Raw genomic sequence first — 18,087 nt, forward strand, 5'->3', positions numbered from 1 at the left:
GGGGTCTGGTAGGGGGCTGGACAGGACAGAGAGGTTGGGTAGCCTGCCTGAGGCTGCACTACCCAGGCGGCGTTTTCCTAACAACCCTGGTCTGGGTTTTATAACGTGGTTTTCTGAGTCTAAAGCAGATACTCCGTATTTAACAGCACAGAGCTCCACCAAGGCTTCACGTCCATAACCAAGTTATGAATCATATCCTAGGAACAGCCAGCCCAACACATGGGAATTCCCAGGGAGTTACATAAGCTCAGAATCTGGCCCATGGAGCTCTGATGCAGAGTTTAGGTTTCAAACAAATATCAAAGCCGCGAGGGCCCTTGCATGCCAGAGACAGAAACTGGGCTTGCTGCCCTCCGGAGGGACGTGGGAAAACGTACACTTGTGAGGCTCTGCGCTCCGCTTCAGGCGGGAGAGGAAGGCGCGGACTGCCATGGGCTGCAGACCTGCTGTTGGAGAGGAGACCAGGCAGGCCCAGCAGGTTGCTCTGGGCTTCCACATGAGCTGTTTGCTTTTCTCGGGTTTCTCATCAGCCAGGATCACAAGCGCTGCAGCCCTACCGTGATGCTCTGGGGGACTTCGTTGCCCTGTCTTGGATGTGGAGGTCACTGGGGTGAAGAGGGAATGACCCCAGGAAAGACTGTGAGTGAGGGCTTGGTCTACTAGTGACACTCACCGTTTCCCTGCACCCCTCACCATGTCCTTTGCACCCCCAGGCTGGCCTTAGAGGGTGGGGGCCACAGACTACAATCAATTGTCCTCTCCCTTCTATCCTGGCAGTTCTTCTCCTTTTAAACCTTATCCAGCACCAGGGTGCAAGAAGGTGGAAGAAAGTGTGTGTATGTGTGTGCGTTTGTGTGTTGGGGGGCTCTGAAAAAAAAAGGGTCCTGGTTTCTGAAACAAGGGCTATTGTCTAGGTATTTTATTTGGGGAAGTGATTCCAGGGAACAGGGATGTAAATCAGGGAAAGTAGAAAAAGGAAGGAGGAAGCGTCAATGTAAGGTGCTCCCACTGGTGTAGCACCTGTCTCAGATACGTCCCACAAGAAGGGAGGGGCATTTCTCCACCAGCTGCATCTCTCCCTGGTCTGGCCCAGGCTTCCCCGCAATGCTAACTCCCACACTCAGTTTGGCCCATCACAAGTGCCGAGCAGTTGCCTGCAGGCTCCCTTCACTGAGGTGACAGAAAAGCCCCAGAACAAAAAGGTGCAGCCAAGGGGTGTGATGTCAGTCTACGCTTGCATTAAGCTGGTTACCATGGCAATGGCTGAAGTAAAGGTGGGCCTGGTGGGATTTGGGACACAGGAGATACACAATATGCTTGTTGTTTCTAGCTGCCATTGAGTCAACTCTGATCCATGATGACCTTATGTACAACAGAAGGAAATGTCGCCGGTCCTGCAGCATCCTCACAATCGCCAGTATGTCCAAGTCCATTATTGCAGCCATTGTGCCAATCCATCTCACCAAGAGTCTCCCATGCCCGTGCCGGCCCTCTGCTTAACCAAGCACGATGTCTTCCTCCAGCAGTTGATCCCTCTGATGACCTGTCTGAAACAAGTGAATCAGACAATGTTTTGTTGTGATCCATAGGGTTTTCGTTGGCAGATTTTAGGAAGTTGATCTTTAAGAAGAAGTAAGAAGTAAATGGCCTTTCTTCCTAGTCTGTCTTAGTCTGGAAGCTCCACTGAAACCTGTCCACCATGGGTGACCCTGCTGGTATTTGAAATACTGGTGGCATAGCTTCCAGCATCACAACGACACACAAGCCACCACAGTGTGACAAACTGACAGACGGGTAGTAGTGGATATATGCACTCAGGGTTATTTTGTTAGCTCAGGAAAAGAGGCAGGAGCAGTGAACAGGGGTGAGGTATCACAGGAGGTGTAGATCCCAGGGGCATTCAAGGTTGAAAGTCCTCAAAGAGGTGGAACCAACAGGGGGCTGGAAAGTCAGAAACGAGCTGCCTGGAAGGCAATCAAGCTCTGCCCAGTGACGTCTGTCGCAGCTCTTGATGATGGCTTCTTACTCTTTTTCTTAACTATCCTTTTCGGCTAGCGCATCTCACACGTGCCCCAGTGTGCCAGCTCCTGCCTTAACACAGTGTGGCCTCTCAAGTCCAGGGGTCTCAGTAAACACTCAGTATGGAGATAAAGTGATGCAAGGCAAATGATAAGGTGACCAGTTAGGAGGCTGTTGCAGTGGACTAGGAGAGAGGGCAAACAGGGATGATTTAACAATATGAAACAACCAGTACCGGACAGTCTCCAGGCAATCAGAATGGACACCTGACCAATCAGATGCCAGCCATATACATCTGGTAAGGCTGTACTTGCCTATACCTGGGAGGAGCCTAAACTGGGATGGAGACAGAAAGGATGGAGGGGAGACGGGGGATTCAAAGATGAAACCAGCAGCAGAAGCAGGAGAGTCCTTGGATGCTAAGAAGAGGATGAAGAATGAGTAGAGGGTGACTCCTGGATTCTGGCCTGGGTCCCATTAGCTGAGACTGGGAGGAGCAGGGGACATCGGGGGAAGGGAACGGGGAGGAATGCCATCATATTGGGACATGCTGAAATGCCTGTGGTATGTCCACATGGACGTGTTCAGTCAGCAGTTAGACACACTAAGATAGGGCTGAGGGGCGAGACTGAGGCTGAGGCAGATGTTTGAGAATCCTCCAATCATAAGAAGGAGCCCTGCTAACAAAATTGTTCAGCACTTGGCTGCTAACTGAAAGGTTGGCAGTTTGAACCCATCCAGTGACTCCACGGGAGAAAGATCTAGTAATCTGCTCCCATAAAGATTAAAAAAAAATGGGGCAGTTCTACTCTGTCACGTGGGGTTGCTGTGGGTTGAAAATTGACTCGACTGCACCTACCAATCACAGGAGGCATTTCTGACCACAGGGGTATGAGGTCATGGGTGTGCATAGAGAAAGAGGAGCAAGGAACCCCAGGAAATCCAGGGAGAGACCCAGCTGGAGGAGGAGAATCAGGAGAGCATTGCACTGAGAAGTCAAGAGTGTCCAGGAAGAGGGAGTGCTTAACCCCGCCAAACGAGACAGAGAAGTTCTGTGCCATTAGGACTAAAGGCTGGTGTTTTGTGGTCGACTTATGGAGGGCAGTATCAACCCCCAGCCAAAGTTGGTTCGGAAATTGAGACCGATGATGCCATTGCTTACCAATGAGCCACACAAAGAGAGCATATTACTCACCAGGATGGGACTTTCCAGGGAGGAATAGGGAGGGCACAAGGCAGTCTGAAGGGTAAGAGGGAAGCAGACAGTGGTTTGGGCTTTTGTTGTGGTCAGGAGGAGGAGGTCCCTGTGCTCAGCTAGGGATTGGTGGGTTGAAATTCCCATCTGGACGAAGAGGTGGGGCTTGCCTGTGGGCATTCTTATTGGCTGAGTGGTGGGCAAAGCAGGGACAGGAACTTGGCTGTGGTCAAACATCAAATGTGGAGTCTTCTTCTTTGTCATGGCTGGATTTGGCAGTAGTCAGCTCATCGTGAACAGGGGACAATGGTTAGTGAATCTGACCCTTGGACTCCAAAATCCCTGCACTTTCATAGGCTGTGCTGCCTAGAATGTGTCGAATTCTTTCCCTCTGCTCCTTTGTCCCTGAAGACCCAGCTCCTGTCCTATGTCCTCAGTGAGAACTTTTCTGGCCAACCCAGCTCAGTACTGCATCTCCTCCAGGCTCCTGCAGCACCCTCTGGGAGCCTGGGACGCTGCCTCCCATCTAGTAGAGTGCTCTTGGGACCTGAGCATGGTGGCAGCCCCTGAGAGCCAAGACAGAGAAGACGACAGTAGTTCAGCTTCTGCTTCTCTCTCCCACCTCATCCCGTCAGCTGGGACTAGCAGATCCAGGGGTCTGGCCTTACCCTTGAGACACTTAGAGTGACCCACAGACATGTAGATGGAAAGACAGCTGTCTACAGAGTGCTGGCTTAGCCTTACAGAGCCAGAAGGACCCTTAACGGATGTATACTCTGAAGGGTCTTTGGGTGTGCAGCTGGACCCCAAGGCTTCCGTTAGCCATCTGATAGGGGTGACTGGGAAGACATGTGAAGTAGGAGCCAACATGGATTTTCAAGTCCTTTGATTAGGAAGCAGTGCCGGCTCCTTAGAGGTGAGTGGAGGAGCTGGGCTGACTTCCACAGACCTCTGTGGAGAAGGGGTTCAGGAGGTCCAGGGCTGCCACTGCTAGAAAGGAGTCTACTTCCCCAGGGCCTGGACAGTGGGTGGTTTCCTGTCCTTGGGAGCCCACACTATCTAGTCCCCTAAGCTGTGATGAGACAGAGTCTGTGTCTTGCATGTTTTTGATTGGTTTTACCAGGAACACCTCCTCCCCTCCCTTCACCTTTCTAATTTCTTCTGCAGAGGGCCAGATAAGACAGGAGAGCTCCCTTATAATGACCCTCCACTCCTGCCCTCCCAAAATAGAGAGGATTCTCCTTTTGATCTCCTGGCACTTTGCGCTGTAGTAATTATTTGCCTGATTATTGTAGCTATTGTTTAATTCTTTTTAATTACTTGGACTTTTGTCTTCTTCGTGAGGACATACGCTCCACGAGGACCAGTACCAGGAGGGTTTTGTTGTTTCTGTAGCTTCAACACTGACTGACTGACTGGAGCCCACTCACCAGGTTAGAGGACCTGAAGCTCCAGCCCTCACTGCAAAGCTAGAGGGGAAGTAGCCCTGAAGCTCCCTCCTGGAGGGACAGAGGAAAGGGCTTTGACCTGGGGCCTTCCGGCCCCCTGCTGGGGCATCACAGTTCCAGCCTGGAAGGTACCACCTGCTCCCTGGGAAGCTCCAGCATAGCAGGTACACCTCAGGCAGGATCACCTGACCCGAATTCGTCCCTGAAATGCTCTTGCCTGGTACAGAGGAGCTTTCGGAAGTGTTTGTTGAAAGAATGACTAGAAGTGGGAGGAATGGAGAGGTGCACAGACATAGAGCAAATGTCCTTAGATGACCTTGATAGAATGGGTAGCAACCTTGGATCTCTCGTGGCAGAGACATGCTCATCCATTTCCCAGTAGCATTAGCTCCAAAGCAAGCTCCTTGCCTCTTGCTAACATTGTCCACTTTTTCCAAGAATCTCCTGAACGCTTTGGACGCGTGCTTCCAGAGCCCTTTCATCCACAGTGTTCTTCATGTTTGTAAGCACTGGTTCAGGGCCAGCCTCCTTCTCACGACTGTACACTCTGTGGGTGGGGGTGGGGGGGGCGGGCGGGGGCGGGTGGGGGTCGGGGGGGAGAGATTGTATATGTCCTTTCCCACCCTGTCTCTGGGGTTGGGCTCAGTGCCTGGTGTAGAGTGAGTGTTCTGTAAATGTCTATTCAATGATGAATGAACGGGTGAATACGGGGGCCATAAATAGAGCATGAACCCTTCAGTTCCTCCCATGGCATCCCCTTGCCTTATCCAGCCTTTCATCTGGTCCTGGTTTTAGGACATCATTGAACTTGACCTCTTCCAAACTAGGACTTCTTTGTCCACATTCGTAATTGTGTCCAAATCTGCCTATATTCCCAGTGGCACTTTTTTTAGATGCAGTTTTTCTACCTCATTTTCATAATTATGGTACGATGAACCTCTAATGATCCATTCTCTCAAAAGGAATCACCAGTGTGGGTGTTTCTGGGGCTAGTGTCTTGGAGGGAAAATCCCCGTGGAGTGGGTATCTGTTGTTTCTTCCTGCCCAGTAACAGTTTCCTCTTTTTTTGGTTAACAACACTTTGGGGATGCTCTCTCACCCCCACTCCCAATTCATGTAGTTTGGGTGGGGCTGAGATCTCCATACCCACCACAGGGGTAGGTCTTTATCTCAGACATCGTCGTATCTGTTGTCTGTCCTTAATGACTAAGTCAGGGAGGGCGGCATGTGGCCAAATTGAATGACTGAGAATCAACCCCAGGATTTTGGCTGGGACTGTTGAGAAAGAGAAGCTCTTTCTACAAGGATGGCTAAGGTGTGGGGATGTCATCCTAAACCTGCTGGTGATCATATTGCTGTGATGTGGCGGGAGTTTGCTGAGAAGGGAGCCAACATAGAGCGATGCAAACAGATGGAGAGAGTCATATCCAAGAATATTATATGAGCCCCTGGATCTAGCTGTGCTGAGGGAATTATACCTAAACCAATGTTTCTTAATGGAGACACTTGGTATTTTGGGCAAGGCAGTCTTCACTGTATGGGACTATCGCACACATTGCAAGATGTTCAACATCCTAACTCTTAACAACAAAATGCTGATAGTGACCCCAGTCATTGTCATTACCAAAACCACATGCATCATTTTCAAGTGTCCCAGTTGGGTGCCCTTGGCTTTTCAGCTACTTGTGTCAAAACATCCCCATTTTACTTATTCAAGTTGGTTTTCTGACATTTTCAAATGCAAGGCTCCTGACTAATGACAACCTAGCACAACTTTATGGAGGATCTGGGATTTTATCCTTACCACATTGGGTGATCTTGTGGGTAGCACATCACAGCACAGGGCTTTAATTCAAAAAGAAGTCAATGAAGTGGCGCAATAATGTGGTAAACACAGGATCTTATTTACTACGGACAAACGAAAATTTGTCCAATTCTGATCCTGGAAAACAGCATAGAGAGAGAGGACAGGGAGCAGCATGCTGGGACTAGCCTTGGACGTTGAGGTGAAAACAGCTAAACCTGAATCAGGGCCCCCACAGCTCACAGGACTAAGATGTGCTCTTTACTTGGTGAGTAGAACGTGGCATTCTTTGAGATATTAAGTGAATCACTTGGATGGGTAACATGAAATAGAAATTAGAAGAGAATCCCTACAATATGGTCAAATCAATAAGGATCCTGACAAGATCCACAGAAATGGTGACTGGCTCTTGTAAGGAAAGGCTAAGGTGGCTGGAGCTAACTTGGGAAGGGAGAGACCCAAGGTGATTCAGCTGCTTTCTCTATCAGACAAAGGATTTTATGAGGGGGGTGCTGTGCAGTTGTTCTACCTTTGCTTCTATGGTCTAAGCAAGAAGGGAGAAATTTATTTTAGAGAAAGTTCAGCGTAAGAAGAGATCTTAAAAATGACAGAGTCCTTCTTTCCCTCTTCAATTCATTCTCTTATATAGGTGCCAGATTATTCTCCCTTACGTATAGCTCACAGCATGCTACTCCCCAGGTAATAATTGTCCAGGGCTCCCCGTCGTCCATGGAACTGAGCCCAGACTTTTCCTGGCATTCAAGGCCTGCGCTGTCCCGAGCAGCCCTGGCACTCACTGTTCCTTTTATACCCAAATTCTCTGAGGTGTAGTGGTTAAACGCTGTGTTATGAATGTAGATTTCTGGGATTGAACCACTGTGTGTGGCCTTACACCAGTTACTTGAACTTGTGGTGCCTCAGTTTACCTATAAAATGAAGATACCAGTACCTGCCTTGTAAGGTTGTTATTGCTTACAACTGAGTGTTAGCTGTTACAATCATTATTTTTACTTTGTGTTTCTGCTGCATTTAAGAAATTGTCAGACACTTGAAGTCAGCAGTCCTGGCTCTGTTACTTACTAGTCATTTAATTCAGAACTAATAATATAGCTTCTCGGAGACTCAAATTTTTTAATCTGTAAAATGAGGATGATAATAACCTCACCTGAGAGGGATTGCCTAAGGGTTAGATGAGATAATATATGTGAAAACAATATGTACCTGAAAGATTTTAAATACTCTTCCCTTCCCTCTATTTGAAATGCCCCAATCCTTAACCTGCTCCGTAACTCTCTGAAAAATACAGCTCAAGCACCATGTATTTCTCAAGTGAGCATGGCTTTCTCTTCTGCGGACCCTCATAAGACTGTTTAGGAGGGTCCCCTGAGATTCACACATCTTATACCTCAGTCAGGTGTGTGGTCTTAGCAGCGGCTGTCAGCTGTCACTCATCTTTGGTCACCCTGGGGCACCTGGTGTGGCTCTTTGTGAGGGAGCCTCAAGTGAAGGGTGGGGCTGTGGAGCCTTTCTCCTGAAGACCAAATGGCCCCCTGAGTCAGACATGCCACCTTGTCAGTGTCCATTAGAGGCAGGGATACTGACTCCTGGTCACAAAATCTACAGGGAGTGAGATCTCATCCAGTGGCCCAGTTCATTGATGGATGATGAGAAATGTGTCTGCTAGGCAGGCCAAACTGTTGAGCTACCCTTACTAGTACACTTTTTCCCCATGGTTGTTAAACAAGCAAAGGCAAATTAATCATGTTTGTTTAGTTAACACAGCTTCAGAACATGAGAAGTGAGTGGGTTATGTGATCTGAATGTAAAATGGCACCAGGCCCCAAAGGGTTGCTGAGTTTCTCTCTATAAGTAGGGTCTAGACCTGCCCAGGAGACTTGCTGTGTTGGCCTACCGGGGTACTCTTTTCTGACTGAGTTGGGATGGACAGAGCCTACATTTCATCTGGGCTTCCTTTTCCTGTGCTGTCAGGCTTGACATATTATTTCTATAGAGGAGTATACCTTTAGCATCCAGCTACTGGAGTTGGAAGGGTAGAATTGGAGTTGCATAAGTAGACTTGAGTTCAAGTCATGGTGTGCCATTGAGCTGAGTCATTATGTGACCTTGGACACCTCTGCTAACCTTGATTGCTCATGAAGCAAATAAGGACAAGAGTACCTTTCATGCAGGCTTGTTGTGAGGGTTAAACGAGCCTGTAACATGCTTGCTTACTACAGTGCTGAGCACCTCACTGTCTTCCCTACATACTAGCCATGCTTTGTTATTTAATTTTTACAGAATGGTAAAATGGCTCTTTTCTAAGCTTCCTACCAATTCAACAACAACATGTCAAAGAATACAGGCATGCTTCTTGACTGTGAAGACAACGAAAGCCTATTTCAGGAAATATGAAGTGTCTCTTTAAGGCAGGCAGGGGAGCCCTCTGTCAGGCTGTCCTCGGTGACTGGGGACAGACCCACCTTCATAGAGGCTGGCATCCCTCCTGAGGCCCCTCCTATTGGTGGGACTCCATGCACCCACCATTTGTGCTTCAGAGTACAGACTTCCCATGACTCCTGCACCCCAAGAGCCAGAGAGACAGTGTGGTCTTAAAGAGGGGCAGATGCCATGAATATGCTCACTTGGAGATCAAGACTGGCACTCCTGGTTTACCTTGCATGGGGACTTGACATGAAACCTTCTCCCAGGCAAATGAGCCTCAGATCCTGGGCCGGCCTCTCATTTCTGCGGTTCCATTCTCCCAGGCCCAGCCAGTGGATCTTCCACATGTTCTCCATATGGCCATAGGATGTCACCTGCTGGCCAAAATCCCCCAGATCTTCTAGACAGCCTGCCTGCTGTGATAGAAATGTGGGTGTTCTCCCACAGGGGAAACGCACTGAGGCAGAAGGTATGTAAGCACGCCACCAATCCAACTCACGGAGTTGGCCAAAGTGAACGAGTGTGGTGCCTGCCCCAGTTGGGGGCCTTTTTTACTGCTATTCCTCATTAGGGCTGGGGTCTTTCTCTTCAGGCCCTTATAGCCTCTGCTCTGTACCACACTGCTTCCACATCCCAGAAAAGAAGTTATTTGACATGAGATGTCTCCATGTTCATTTTTATTTAAAGACTCAGAAACACAGGCATCATAGTTTTGTCATCACTGTCAATTCTTCCAAAATCACACGCTGACATTTGTGTTTGACAAAAACATTTTTGTGTGTGTGTGAACTGTGCAAAGTACAAAGAATTTCTCAGTTCAGTCAGCTGAGCTTGGGGCACACAAGACTAGCTAGCATTCGCATCACAAGGCGGCCAAGAGAATGCCTTTTGCCCAGGGGAAGCGCTCACATGCCATCCCCCCGCCTACCTTCCTTCCCTTGGCTCTACTCATGCCATCTAATGGCCGCCAGTCCTCTGGTGGCCTGCACTGTTTTCGGTAACATCAGTTTCCGCGGGCTATAGTGGCTGCAGACGCTGTACTGTGCTCTCAAAGCAAAGTGCCTGGGCCACCAAGATGCTGCTCCACAACTAACGTGTATAAATTGCTGCCCCCGGTTGGAACATCAGGGTTTCAAGCCAGATATTGGTTTCATCTTAATAGCCAAATAGCCCTTCAAGGCAAGATGGCCCAAAGAAAAGGACTCATTCTACTCCTGCTCTTCTCTGAGTTTAAATCTTCAAGGTTGGCAGATTGAATGTGTTTTCAAACACTCATCACGAGACATTCTGCCTGATTGTGCCTTTCTCCTGCTTTCTGGCAGCCGGGCATTGGATCCCAGAGAACCCAGTATGAAAATGGCCTTGTGTGCTGGCTGGATCAGGACGCCAAGGGATCGTGCTGCTGCGAGTTCTCCTTCTCCCTCCCCAGGTGTAACAATGTCCACCCACTGGCTCTGCCACGAGAGGGGACCAAGTGATGTCTTCCAAAGAGATCTGGCTCCTTGACCCAACTTTCAGCTAGGAAGGGTATGGGGTGTTTAGGCCCCTACGGGCTGTTGCCTCTCTCCACAGTGATTATGCTTTTGACCACATTTCCCGGTAAGCCCCAGTTAAGCGATCGGCTGCTAACTGAAAGGTTGGCGGTTTGAACCTACCCAGTGGCTCTTTGGGAGAAAGACCCGGCGATTTGCTCCCGTAAGGATTACAGCCTAGGAAACCCTGTGGGGCAGTTGTACTCTGTCACATGGGTCACTATGAGTAAAAAATGGACTTGACACACCTAACACCACCACTGTGTGGGCAGTGGCTGCGAGAGAAATTAAAGTCCAGATTGGTCTGCTCTGTTACTTGGTAGCTGCCTTAGTTCTTTTTTAAAAAGATTTTCCTTATTATCCGGAGACTTGAGTTAATTCCGGTTTTACTGGAGAACAAGCGCCTCAATCACTGTGTTAATTCATGCCCGTTCTTGACTGCAATATGATTTTGAACACGTACATGATTTCTGTGTGTGTTAGGCAACTAATTTGGCAACCGATGGCGAATAGATACTTTGTGGGTTTGATGAACTCAGCACACAAGGCTCTCTATGTTTAAAGCACATTTTTCTTCTTCGTTTCAGAACAAATTTCTTAAAATCTATTTTCATCTGGAATGAGAAAAAGAGCCTTGCTCGAAGTATGATCTTGTGAGTATGGTAGCCACCTGGCAGTAACAAATAGCCAAGTCACATCCCAAAATAGGAACTCCGAAAATAAGCGTTCAGTATTTCAAAGGCTTCATGCCAGGCAAGAGACTGTGTTTCTAGAATTTGTTATAGCCTTGAAAACCAGGGAGACTCTGTGCTACCAAAGGCTAACTTTTTCAGCCTAATTTAAGTCTGAGTAATTTTTGTAAAAATATATGAAGAGAGAGGGGTTACCAATTGTGACTCTGAACTGATTAAACTGTATTCCCAAGGTGTGAATCTCTTGAGAATAAAACTGTCTTGCACCAGGGCTCCACTCGTCAGTGTCTGCAGGAAGAGAGCTGTTGTAGTAATGAGTTACGTTTCCTTCAACTCCTCTTAGTTGAAGAACTCAACAGTCAAAGCTGCCCTTTCCTCCTCTCTCCCCTTGGAGCTCAGCTATTGAACTTGATCCTCGAAGTCTGCATCCATGCATCGAATCTCCTTGCTTCTCTTCCTTGTACTTAAGTCTCTAGCAGATGAAGGTCTGCACTGCCCTGATATGGGAGCATCTATTCATTAAAGAAAAAAGGAAGAGGGAGAAACCTTCACAAGGCAGTGAGTCTGAGCTGGGGTAAAAACTGCACATTTCTATAGCAAGAAATCACATTTGGGTAATGCTAATTGCAGCCATTCTCTCTGCAGCCATTAACAAAGGAAAATCCTGCCTTCCTGGGCTGGGGCAGACCTGCAGTGTCCTCTTTACTGCTACATAAAAGGCAATTACAAGGACCCTTCCGAGCAATGTTCCCACTTCTTGGGTAACACTGATCACCGTCTAGACAGAGCACGGGGTTTTGGCAAGGGTTTCAAGAAACTGGCTTTTCCCAAACTTCCCCCCGCCCCAACACACACCTAAATGGATTCTCTCTTACCCCGTGGAGCACCAGCCAACGTTTTGATGTCCAGGACATGGGCTTTTCGGCCTTCTCCAAAATTCATACGGTAAATATAAAAATTCTGCCTGTTTGATGTCGCCTCAGGCATTGTTTTCTTTCAAGCTCAACCAAGTGTTACAAAAAGGCAGCACCAGATGTATGAAAAAATAGGCAATGTACAACCTATTAGAAATATATAAAGTCTAATAGCTTTACATTAAAAAGATATGTCATAAGAAAGAAGCAATGGAAAGGGACAGTGGTGGCCAACCCAAAAAATGTGACGTATAATATCGGCAGGAGACAAAGCCAAATAGGATCGTATTTCCCATCCCCAATAAGAGGCCTGCGGTCGGCTTCTTGAGGGATCCCCGGGGCCCATCAGTCAGCACCCTTCTGGCAAAGCACCTCTTGTTCACGAACACCCTTGCCCAATGGCCAGGTGGAAGGATATCGAGGTATATAGAGAGGGTGAGAGGGTGATACAGCGACTTGGACTTCCCACTTGAACCCCAGGGCAGGCCTGTGAAGACATTCTCCAAACTCTCTTGGTGCCCACCTCCACCCTCCCAGCCCCAGGCCAAAAGTGTCAATGCTCCCAGCAGCCCTCCTGCCACTGTCAACCTCATCTTGCATAGACAGCGAATAAGAACACTGCAGATCGGCAATAAGTTACAGCAATAAATCAACTCTCAGCGTCATCTGCTTTTTAAAAGAGATTTTCTTTACAATTTACACAGAGGGAGCTGGCATTTCGTTGCAGAACCACCCCAGAGTGTATGTGCTCACTGTTGGGGGTTGCAGGCGGAAGGCACTACCTCAAAACCCCTTCCCCCCAGCCACCCACCCTGGTTGAGGCCACCCCCCCTCTCCAGGAACATGGCGCCCATCTGCCCACAAGGCCTCTCAGGAGACCTGCGACCTCGGAGCGGGCCTCTCTCCCCTCTCCGGTGCCATGGCGAGCAGGGGGGTCCTCAAAGAGCGGGTCCTCAGAAGCTCTCGACGAAGCTGCCCGGGAAGAGCCCGGTGCGGCCGTTCCTCTGCAGGGTCCCCTTGTACCAGCCATCCTCACGCTTCTTGTGCACAAAGACAATGTCGCCTTCCTTCAGCTCAATCTCCGCCTCGCTCTGAGGGGGGTACGAGACCACCACGCGGTACCTGGGGGAGACACCAGAAACCAGTAGGTGAGCCTGAGATTCACAAGAGGTGCGCTGCATCCCTTCCGGGTCAGCGGTGTTAGGCGGTGGAAGGAAGGACGCAGGGCCTGCTCCCTGTCTTTCGTTTTTCCCTTTTTAGTGTAAATTGGCAGGATTTGGAGCTACTTTTCCCACTTTTTGGAGCCCTGGTGGCGCAGTGGTTAAGAGCTAGGGCTGCTAACCGAAAAGTTGGCAGTTCGAATCCACCAGCCGATCCTTGGAAACCCTATGGGGGCGTTTCTACTCTTCCTTTAGGATCGCTATGAATTGGAATTGACCTGACAGGAACGGGTTTTTTCCCACTTTAAATATTTTAAATTTATTTTAATGTTTTCCCTGTTTTTAATGTTTAAATTTTCCTCTCTCTCTCTTTTTTTTTCCCCTCCCATTTCATTCCCTTACTCTTCAGAATTACTGCGGACAGCCAGCTGTCCAGCTGGAATGTTCTGTGCTCAGTGCGCATCTTGTTAAGGCCTCCCTCTGCCCTCCATCAGCCCACCCAACACAGCCACCATTTCAGATTTCAGCCATTCCCTCTTCCTGCCGGTGCTGACCTTCCTACCAGACTGTGGTCTCCCCAGCAGTGGGGATGCCCCTGTAATCCTCAGGTGGAGGGCCAGGAAGGACAGGCTCTGCGCTAGCTGTTTCTACCTCTTTGAGCACTGGCATCTTGGTCTACCTCACCAGGTGGCTGAGAACCCACGCCATGTGTGAAGGTGCTTTGAAAAAAAAAGATTTTTTTTTTTTTTGTAAAATGGTCGTATTTTGTAAACATCCTCCCCAAATGATAAAATATTGTAGCATTAGCACCTGAGCTGGCCTAAGGCCACATCACAAATGAGGTTCGGCTTTTCATGCATCTCATTTGCATACGTTTTCCTGCTTGCATTCTCACAGAACCTTGGCCCCCTCCCTGCAGCTTCAAGGCCTCTGCCAGGTCCCCGGTTTCAGACCAACATTTACATAAAAATCTGACCATCTGATGAGAAATACGAGTGTAAAGGTGTCCTCCGTGCCATAGCCTGTGCCTACCAGGGGCTTCAGGAGGTGTTCCAGCACCCAGCAATAACTGTAGGGCCTCCCGGAGGATGCTGGAGAGTTCCCCCCTCCATAGCTCCCAGGATCTGAGATGTGGGTTGGTCCTCTCTGGGTGACACCCTGCCAAGCACCCAGAACATCACAGTCAGCACAGGGGCGGCTTGACCAGCACTTGGCAATGGCAGCAACCGGGCATGAAATGCTGGCAGACACTGACTAGCAGCCTACCTGCCGGGCTCTGAACTTGAACTACACACTCCCCTCCGGCCCCCAGCCCCATGCTGGTCCTGCAGGGCTCAGGTGAGGAGGGGCTGTGTTCTCCTTGAGACTCAGCCTTCTTCCAAAACACCACCCTAGGGGGCAAACCAAGGTCCCTGGGTGGTGCAAATGGTTTGCGCTCGACTACCAACCTAAAGGTTGGCAGTTGGAACACACCCAGCAGTGCTGTGGAAGAAAGACCTGGCGATCTGCTTCTGTAAAGATTACAGCCAGGAAAACCCTATGGAGCAGTTCTACTCTGTAAGACACGGGATTGCCGTCAGAATCAACTCCACAGCAATGGGTTTGGAGTTTTTTTTTTTTTTTTTTTTTAAGGGGCAGACCAGTGAGTATTCTTGTGCCTCTCATCACTGCCAGCCCCTGACAGGAAATGTCCCCTCATCCCCGCACCTCACCCTTTCAGCCTACCTCCTTACCTCATTCTGGTCCTCTAGGGAGCTCGGAGGGGCATTTTGGACTGGGCCCCTGAACCCTCAGTCCTAATGGGAATGACTGCCTGTATTTCTAGACTGTTGTGCAGGAAGGGCTTAGTGGAGGCCCACACTGTCTCCGCACAGTGTGTTGGGAGTCTCCAGTACAACGTCCAAGCCCTAAGTGTGTACGATTGCAACAAGCAGGGCAGCTGGTGGGCATTCTTAGTTGATGGATAGCTGGTCTCAGTCCCTGAAAATCTCCAGCTGAAAGTCACTGAAGATTAACCTCCTTTTGCAACGTTTTGCTGAGTCAGCGCTGAAGGGAGACAGCCCAGCCCAGAGCCTGGCACAGCGGAGATGCCCAGTGGCGGCTTGCTGGGTTGTGCCCACAGGCTCTGGGCGCTGCACTCAGGCTGCTAGGAAAGCCTTCTAGGAGTTGCCTGAAATAAGTATCTGCCTGGATCTCTACTGACCAGCCTTCCCCAGGGGAATCTCACCCAGCCTCACGGCTTTAAATACTACGAATATCGACGACTTCCAAAAGTGTATCTATAGCCCAGAGCCCTCCTAGGTTACGGCAGCTGCCTCCTAACAGGACGTCCTGCTTTACTTTTGCTCCACTCCAGTCTGTCCACAACTCAGCAGCCAGAGGGGTTCTTTGAAAACAAGCCAGGTCACATCCATTCTCTGCCCAAAAGTCCCCAGTGGTTTCCCATCTCTCAGAGCAAAAGCCAAAGTCAGGAACTGGCTTCTGAGGTCCCCATGGCCTCTCTGACCATCAGTCTTGCTATGCTTGCCCTACTCACTCCAGCCCATGGGCTCCTTGCTCTGCCTTGGGCGCCCCAGGCCACTCCACCCCAGGGCCGTGCACTGGCTGTCCCTGTGCCTGGAAGGCACTCCCCTGTCATGGCTATGGGGTGCACCTCGCCATCGGCTCCAATGTCCATGGCCTTCCCTGCCTCTCCTTCTGGGGGCCAACGGCCAGCATGTGATGTCATTTATCTGTTAGTCTTACTTATTGTCTGTCCCCACACTGGCATGCAAGTTACAGAATGGCAAGAATTGCTGTATGTTTTGCTTATTGCTGTATCTCCAGTGCCTAGAACAGTGCCTGGCATGTAGTAGTTGCTCAGTAAATACCTGTTGGGTTACTTCATTGTTGAATAAATGAAGGAGGGAAGGCTGGAGGCCCTTAAGTGGAACTGTGACAGGGGAGCTGCAGGGTAGGGGCTGGCAGCAGAGGCGGCAGCAGCTGAATAAGTGCCAGCCAGGGACAGGAGCTTCTGCTTTGGGGGGGGGGTGGTGGCAGGGGATGAGGAAGGTCCTGAGGCTTGGCAGTTGGTTCAGCTAAATCTGCAGCTCCACCATCACCCTCCTAATAAATAGCTCCTCCCCCTGGCCCAGCTGTCCTGGCTGGTCTCCTGTCACTGATGTACCCAGTCTACAACAGTCCATCAGTCATCTCCCTCCTCGGCTAATAAATCTGGCTGTCACCCCCCTCCTGTGGGCAAAGGGAAATAAGAGCTGAAATGTGCGCAGCCGGTTGAGCGGGAGAAAGCAGTTCATCAAGCTGTCATCTGTCCTGCGGCTCCCTGAGCTTAGGGGCCAAGGGCGCGGGGATCCCGGTGGGTGGGGGCGAAGGCCACCAGCTGAGACCTGCCCTGAGACTCACCAGGGCACCCAGAAATGCCCCCTGCAGCTGCGCCCCGGCTCTCAGGCCTGCAGGCAATGGCTTCTATACAATGGGACAGGTGGCTCTGGGTCCTCTTTTTTTTTTTAAGTTATAAATTTTTTTTTTTAATTGTGCTTTAGTGAAGGTTTACAGAGCACATTAGTTTCTCGTTAAACAATTAGTACACATATTCTTTTGTGACATTGGTCACCACCTCCATGATGTGTCAACACTCTCCCCTTCTTGACCTTGGGTTCCCCATTTCCATTCATCTGGCTTTTCTGTCCCCTCCTGCTTTCTTGTCCTTGCCCCTGGGCTGGTGTGCCCACTTAGTCTTGTATACATGGTTGAGCTACGTGTAATACTGTTTGTTTTATGGCCCTCTCTGATCCATGGATGAGGGGTGACCCTCAGGAGTGCCTTCAGTACTGGGTTAAAAGGGTGTCTGGGGGCCATACTCTCATGGTTTCTCCAGTCTCTGTCAGACCAGTAAGTCTGGTCTTTTTTTGTGACTCTGAATTTTGTTCTACATTTTTCTCTAGCTCTGTCTGGGACCCTGGGTTGTAATCCCTGTCAGAGTAGTCGTGGTGGTAGCTGGGCACCATCTAGTTGTGTTGGACTTGATGTGGTGGAGGCTGTGGTAGTTGTGGTCCCTTAGTCCTTTGGACGAATCTTTCCCTTGTGTCTTTGGTTTTCTTCATTCTCCCTTTCTTCAGATGGGTGGGACCAGTGGAGCATCTTGGATGCTCACAAGGTTTTAAGATCCTAGACATTACTCACCAAAGTAGGACGTAGAACATTTTCTTTATAAACTATGTTATGCCGATTGAGCTAAATGTCCCCTGAGACCATGGTCCCCAGCCCTTAGTCCTCTTTTGATTCACTGATCCAGGTACTCTTATGAACCTCAAGGTGGGGAAACATCTGAATCTTCATGTTATAGAGATCTGTTTATTGCCCTGGTGGCGTGAATGATGAAGCGCACAGCTGCTAAATGAAAGGTCAGCAGTTTGAACCCACCCAGTGGCTCTGTGGGAGAGAGATGGGGCAATCTACTTCCTTAAAGATCCCAAACCCAAATCCCACTGCCATTGATAGTGACCCCATGGGGTTTCCAAGGCTGTAAATCTTTATGGAAGCAAACTGCCACATCTTTCCCCTGCAGAGCCATTGGTGGCACCTTAGCCATTGTGCCACCAGGGCTCCTTCCTTAAATATTACAGCCTAGAAAACCTTATGGGGCAGTTCTACTCTGTCATGGGGGCTGCTAAGAGCTGGAATGAACTCCGTGGCACCCAACAACAACAGCCTCCACTTGGCCCTTCCCAACTCTCTCTTCACTCAATGGCTCCCTCCATCTTTCCTCCTCTTTTCCACCTCGTTCCAAAGAGAGCTGAAGAAACACTTCGAGGAAGTCAAGCCTTCCTAAGAATTTGCACCTGTGGTGGGAGCAGACCTCAGAGGCTCAGGACCTGATGT

At 49.5% G+C, this 18,087-nt stretch overlaps 1 protein-coding gene across 3 annotated transcripts in view; it reads right to left on the reverse strand.

Annotated features, from left to right (window-relative positions):
* Positions 1–12,862: 12,862 nt before the first annotated feature.
* SH3RF3 (SH3 domain containing ring finger 3) overlaps positions 12,863–18,087 on the reverse strand; it is a 493,237-nt gene continuing 488,012 nt past the window's right edge. For all 3 annotated transcript variants that reach the window (XM_049856614.1, XM_049856613.1, XM_049856612.1), the window contains one exon: positions 12,863–13,168. In XM_049856614.1, the coding sequence (XP_049712571.1) occupies positions 13,000–13,168 (169 nt within the window). In that variant the 3' untranslated portion in view covers positions 12,863–12,999. The remainder of the gene's footprint in view (positions 13,169–18,087) is intronic.

Source organism: Elephas maximus, chromosome 17 (genome assembly GCF_024166365.1).
Source record: "Elephas maximus indicus isolate mEleMax1 chromosome 17, mEleMax1 primary haplotype, whole genome shotgun sequence".
Lineage (NCBI taxonomy): Eukaryota > Metazoa > Chordata > Mammalia > Proboscidea > Elephantidae > Elephas > Elephas maximus.